Raw genomic sequence first — 6,000 nt, forward strand, 5'->3', positions numbered from 1 at the left:
TTGGAATGGGGCCTGGGCACTCCCTGGGTGCCACCTCTCTCTGCGCCAGCGCCCCAGCAGCCTCATCCTTGTTCAGAGGCACTTGACCTTGCGTTCTGAGCTTGCGAGTGGAGGCCAGTGCTGTTAGTCAGTCCTCCCTCCTCTTGGTCTAAGGGTACGGCCCGGGAGGCCACACTTGCCCCGGGCAGGAGGGGAGGAGCTGGCCTGCAGCTTCCAGGCCTGTCTGCAGAGGCTCCTTGGGATGGTGTCTGATCACCCGTCTCAGTCTCATTCCTCTTCGAAAGCCCTGGCAGGTGTGGTGGGGGCAGGTGCTTTGTGGTTGGAAGATCTTGCTTAGGGTTTGCCCGTTGGTGATTGAAACAGATTCATCACCAGGAGCGCCTGGGAAGCCCCTTCCTGCCAGCAGGGAGGGCCCATGCCATGCACAGCCTGCTCGGTCCGCGAGAGGCGGGTGGGGGCCATGGGGCATGCTGCCGCCTCTCCCACAGCTGCTTCCTGAGAGCTCATCGCCCCAACGCGGCAGATGTGCCCAACGATGAAAAGCATGCCGAGGCCTGGAGGACATACCAGCAGGCGTGCCCGGCTGGGCCGTCCCTGCTGGGACTGTCACCTGCTGTGTGCACTGCACCTGTCCCAGGAACACCTGCCTTGGCCAGATCTGCTCCCCTTGTGGGAGTCTGTCCTCCAAATCTGAGTATGCAGAAAGCTTGTGCTACAGGCAGGAGTTTAGAATTCTGCCAGAAAGTTCCTGGGTAGCCCTTGAGTGGACTGGCAGGGAGCTGCCTGCCGGTGGGGAGGTGAGCAGGCGCCCTTGGGGATCTGTGCACTGCTGGTGGGATAGAAAGGTGGCCCTGGGGCAGATGTCGGGAACAGGACACTATGAATGTGCAGGTGTTACCTGTCGGGAGTGTATTCTGACCCGGGTTGGTTTGATTTGATGACTGCATTGTAAAAGTACACGGAGACCAGGACCTTTTAATCCCCCTTTTTAGCCATCAATCTGGGGGCCTGTGCGTTTATTTACTGGATGGTGGCGGGTGTTCCAGTGCCCTGGCCCAGCCTCCCTCGAGCGCTGCTGTGCCTAACTCCCCCACACTTCAGTCTCCTCGTGGAAAGCGTGTGTGCCCTCACCGACCTTGTGAGGCCGAAGTGCTGGGGGCACGGGGAGAGCAGAGGTCCACACTCCAGGCACGGCAGGGTGTGTGCCAGCTGGCCCTGTTCCCTGCCAGACCGAGCAACAGACAGCACCTTGTCAGTAGCCAATGTGTTGGCGTTGAGCCGTGTCGATCTCGACCTGGAAATGTTTTGGGAGCAGGCTCCCAACTTGCCTGCAATTGCGCGCACCTCTGTCTTTTAAAGCCTGGAGGGGCAGGCGGGGCTGCAGTATCCACAAGAAGTGCAAACGCTGAGGCCTGGCTCCTCAGGGATTCGGATTCCAGTGAGGGAGAGAAGATGTCCACTGTGTCCTGAAAATATTGTGAACACTGCAAGGTGCTATGTGATTCTGGGCAGGTAAGTGCAGGTGTGGTTTACAACCCCTGTTACGAACTCAGAAGCCCTCCCCGCAGCGCACCCCTGGGCAGGGCAGCACAGGGCAGCTGGGAGCACCCACGGGGTGTAGAAGGAGGAGGGTGAAGGGACATGGGCACACTTAGCTTCCGGAGCCTGCATTCCTGAGTCAGCTTCTATCTCAGCAAGGGCCTTGGCAGTCGCTGCCTTTTTCTGGACATCAGTTCTTGATTCCTTCCATCTCCAGCCACGGCTGGGGCCATGACTCCATTGGAGTTGGTGCTTGAAGGCAGGGAGGGCTGTGTGAATGCCTGAGGCCTGTTCTTCCTGAACATTCTTAGATTCGATTTGCCATCTACTCTGGGCACCCGGCAGCTTGTTTTCTCGAGGGGCCGCCTTCTCTGGGGACGGTGCCCGTGGGTGGCACATTCTCCATCAACTATGTTTAAGCATTTCATCCTGTATGTGTTGCCCTAAAAATAAACATCCCTGTGGAACACTCCCTTGCAGTGTGGCTGGTGGCTGTGTTCTGAGATGAGATAACCAACCTTTCTGTCCCTCTTCTCCCACCAGGGCGGGAGCAGTTCCATGGCCTGGGCTCCATGTACTGCCGGGGGGCAGCCGCCGTCATCCTCACCTACGATGTGAATCACCCGCAGAGCCTGGTGGAGCTGGAGGACCGGTTCCTGGGCCTGACGGACACGGCCAGCAAAGACTGCCTCTTTGCCATCGTGGGGAACAAAGTGGACCTCACCGAGGAGGGGGCCTTGGCGGGCCAGGAGAAGGAAGAGTGCAGTCCTGATACGGATGCCGGGGACTGTGGCTCCCCCAGGGTGCCTAAGCAGGTGCAGCTGGAGGACGCGGTGGCCCTTTATAAAAAGATCCTCAAGTACAAGATGCTGGATGAGCAGGACGTGCCGGCCGCTGAGCAGATGTGCTTTGAGACCAGCGCCAAGACCGGCTACAATGTGGACCTCCTGTTTGAGACCCTGTTTGACCTGGTGGTGCCAATGATCTTACAGCAGAGAGCTGAGAAGCCGTCACACACAGTGGATATATCCAGTCATAAGCCACCCAAGAGGACCAGATCTGGGTGTTGTGCCTGACTTTCGAGCCTCCCGGACTCAGACTGTGCATGTGGGGAGGGGTCTGACCAGGCAAGCTGTGATCTGAAAGGAGCAAGGAACACCAAGGAATTATTTTCCAGAGTGACACACGCAGCAGAATGTTGGAGTGGAAATGATGGCTGGCTATGAAGAGGAGGTCAATGTGTGTGGTCTCCTCGGTCTCTGTCAGAGGGGTGGGGAGGTGGGGAAACAGGAATCCTCTGCAAAGCCCAATCTGCGGAGTCGAGACCCCTGGCGCTCTCTCCCTCGCCGCCCGGCACTGGTCCTTTGCAGCCAGCCTCCGACGGCCCCCTCACCCTTGCACAGGCAGAAGCCTGCGTCTGCACCTGCACCTCCGACCCTTTCAGCACCCTGGGTTGTTAACACGTCCTACGGCTTTGACATTTCTTGTTCCCAAGCGTTTCTCTTCACTGTGAGTTGTCTTTGGTCCTCCCACTTGGTGCTTGTATCTTGATGCTTTATAATCCTGACTCTAGACATGCTCATTTATACAAAATCAGGAATCACTGTTTTTATACTGATTGCAGCAATGTTGGTTACGTGTATTATTAAAGAGGATTTTGGGAAACACTCAGGTATTGAGACTGAACTGACTTCATTTGCACCCCCAGTCCCAGGGACTCTTTGTGGGGTAGGGTGGGGGGCGCTGGGGAGATGGCTGCGAACTTGAGATACGTCTCTCTTTCTGCAGAAGCTCTGTGAAATCCTTACCAATTGCAGAATATTTAGATGGGCCCATCTGCCTAGTTTTCTTGATGACTTGAATTCCAATAATAGTAGCAAAGCTAAAAGCTCTGGTTCTGCTGAAGTGGGGGGCGCCCGAGCACCGGGTCTCTGAGTCAGAAACCCCCTTCGGGTCTGCTGCCGCTGGCCACGGGGTGGCTGCTTTATTGGAAGATGCCGGACAGAGACGCCAGGAAACAGTAGATTTGTTTTTCCAGAAATGTGACTGAATGAAAGCAGGCCGGGGTCGGGGCTCTGTGTTGGGAGGCAACATGGGGTGGGTGGCGCTTGGCAGCGGGTTCATGAGTGCTGTTTTTCTTTCTTCCTTCCTTCCCTTCCTTCCCTTCCTTCCTTCCCTTCCTCCCTTCCTTCCCTTCCTTCCTTCTCTCTCTCTCTCTCTCTTGCTTTCTTTTCTTCTTTTTTTCTGTGATGGGGTCTTGCTCTGTCACCAGGCTGGAGTGCCATGGCGTGATCTTTCACTGCAGCCTGTACCTCCCGGGTTCAAGCGATTCTCCCACCTCAGCCTCCCAAGTAGCTGGGATTACAGGCATGCGCCTCCATGTCCCAGTAATTTTTTTTTTTTTTTGTAGAGATGGGGTTTTGCCATGTTGCCCAGGCTGGTCTCAAATCCTTGAACTCAAGCGATCCTCCCGACTCAGCCTCCCAACATGCTGGGGTTACAGGGGTGCTTTGTTTTCTGGGGAGCTGTTCATAATTTGCTGAAGGCCTGTGCTGTCCAGTTTCTGGGCTGCTGCAGGCCCAACTTCTCTGCTCCTGTGGAGTGAGTGCTTTTCAGGCAAGGAAGGGAGCTTGGACCCCAGGAGGAAGCACTGAGGCAACCCCTGCGATTGCAGGTCCTCAGCCCTGCTGAGATGCGGTTTCGGAGTTTAAAACTTCAGTTTCGCAATAGCAGCCCATTGAGAAGTGAACACAGGTCAGCCTGACTTATGACTTTTTATTGACTTGGCTGAATATACCACTGTAGGGACAGAAGTTATATTCATTTTCTATAAAGTGCATCTTTACTAGTGACACATCTAGGAAATATGCTAACCAAAGAGACCTTGGAATCTTTTTTTTTTTTTTTTTTTTTGAGGCAGAGTCTCACTCTGTTGCCCAGGCTGGAGTACAGTGGCACAATCTCAGCTCACTGTAGCCTCAAACTCCTGAACACAAGTGATCCACTCACCTAAGTCTAAGTAGCTGGGACTACAAGGCTGTGTCACTATGCCTGGCTAATTTTTTATTTTTATTTTTTGTAGAGATGAGGTCTTGCTGTGTTTCCCAGGCTGCTCTGGATCTCCTGGGCTCACGCAATCCTCTTGCCTCAGCCTCCCAAAATGCTGGGATCATAAGCATGACCTCTGGCCAGGCCAGAGTCTTTCTTTGAAGGCAATGGAGGGAGAGAATGTATCGTACGGCATTGTTTTTGCAGTTGGTGCTTGAAGGCAGGGAGGGCTGTATGAATGCCTGAGGCCTGTTCTTTCTGAACGTTCTTGGATTCGATTTCCCATCTGCTCTGGGCACCCGACAGCTTGTTTCCTCGAGGGGCTGTGTGCTCCGGGGACGGTGCCCATGGGCGGCACATTCTCCATCAACTCTGTTTAAGCATTTCATCCTGTATGTGTTGTCCTAAAAATAAGCATCCCTGTGGGCTCCTTTTCAACGAGTTCCTCTGAGCAGTTGGTGCTGCAGTCTCTCCTATGCTAGCAACTTCCAGCTGCCCTTACAAGTGCTTTTGTAAGGGCATGAGGGGTTCATTAATTCGGCACATGTCACTGAGCAGTCGCTCTCTCCTCAGCCCTTCCTGGAGCTGAGCGATGGGGACAGTTTCAGTGAGGTGTGCCACAGGCGCCCTGTGTCCTGGGCTGCATTCCAAGTGGACTTCGGATGCCAGCCTGGTTCCTCGCTGGGGAGCCTGGCCTTGGGTCCTGCTCCCCTACCCTCATCTCATGCGCCCCCTGTTTCCTTCCAGAAACCACGTCAGTTCTTGGAAAGCTTGAAATCTCTCAGTTGGGCAACTCAGCCGTTGGAGATGGCGCAGATTTCCCCACTGGGCGTGGGTTTGAGCGCGTGACCTCAAGCATCTGTCTTTCCTTTGTGCAGAGCAGCCACTCCAGGGAGGAGAAGAGCAAGTGACGGTCCGGGGTTAATGGCAGCGTGTGGTCTCGGAGCTCCCTTCTGCACGTTTCCAGCTGTCTGTGTCCCCATGCAGATGAGAACCCTTTCCTCAATGACACCTCATAATCAGGTATTTCCTGGTGCCCTTGAAGCCTCGTGCCTGGCGGTGGTGTCAGGGAGTCTTGGGGCTGGGTATGTGGTAGTCTGGGTGCTGTCAGAATGTCCCCGTCCCCAGGCTCCCAGGCCTGCTTTCTTAAAGAGTATGATGTTGCCATTTCTGGACCCAACTTCCTGGTTTAAACAGCCCCTGCTATGCCAGGAAAACAACCTCACATGAATGTTCCCAGCACACGGATGCCCCCAGCACACAGGTGCCCCCCAGCACACAGATCCCCCCAGCACACAGGTGCCCCCCAGTACGTGGGCTCCCCCCAGCACATGGGTCCCTCCAGCACATGGGTCCCTCTAGCACACGAATCCCCCCAGCACACCGGTGCCCCCCAGTACACAGGCCCCCCCA

The 6,000-nt window shown here is 55.3% G+C and overlaps 1 protein-coding gene across 2 annotated transcripts in view; it reads left to right on the top strand.

Moving 5' to 3' along the window:
• The window catches only part of RAB20 (RAB20, member RAS oncogene family), a 51,496-nt gene that overhangs the window by 33,096 nt on the left and 12,400 nt on the right, over positions 1 to 6,000 (top strand). The window contains exons 2-3 of one of the 2 annotated variants that reach the window (XR_004228680.1): positions 2,083 to 3,048; positions 5,466 to 5,610. Coding sequence is in view for 1 of the 2 variants with exons in the window: in XM_023217646.1 (XP_023073414.1) it covers positions 2,083 to 2,615 (533 nt within the window). In the remaining variant the exon portion in view is untranslated. Of the gene's footprint in view, positions 1 to 2,082; positions 3,209 to 5,465; positions 5,611 to 6,000 lie in introns of those variants that run through there. The other variant, XM_023217646.1, reaches the window with a different exon arrangement.

The sequence above is a fragment of the Piliocolobus tephrosceles genome, chromosome X, assembly GCF_002776525.5.
Source record: "Piliocolobus tephrosceles isolate RC106 chromosome X, ASM277652v3, whole genome shotgun sequence".
NCBI classification, from domain to species: Eukaryota; Metazoa; Chordata; class Mammalia; order Primates; family Cercopithecidae; genus Piliocolobus; species Piliocolobus tephrosceles.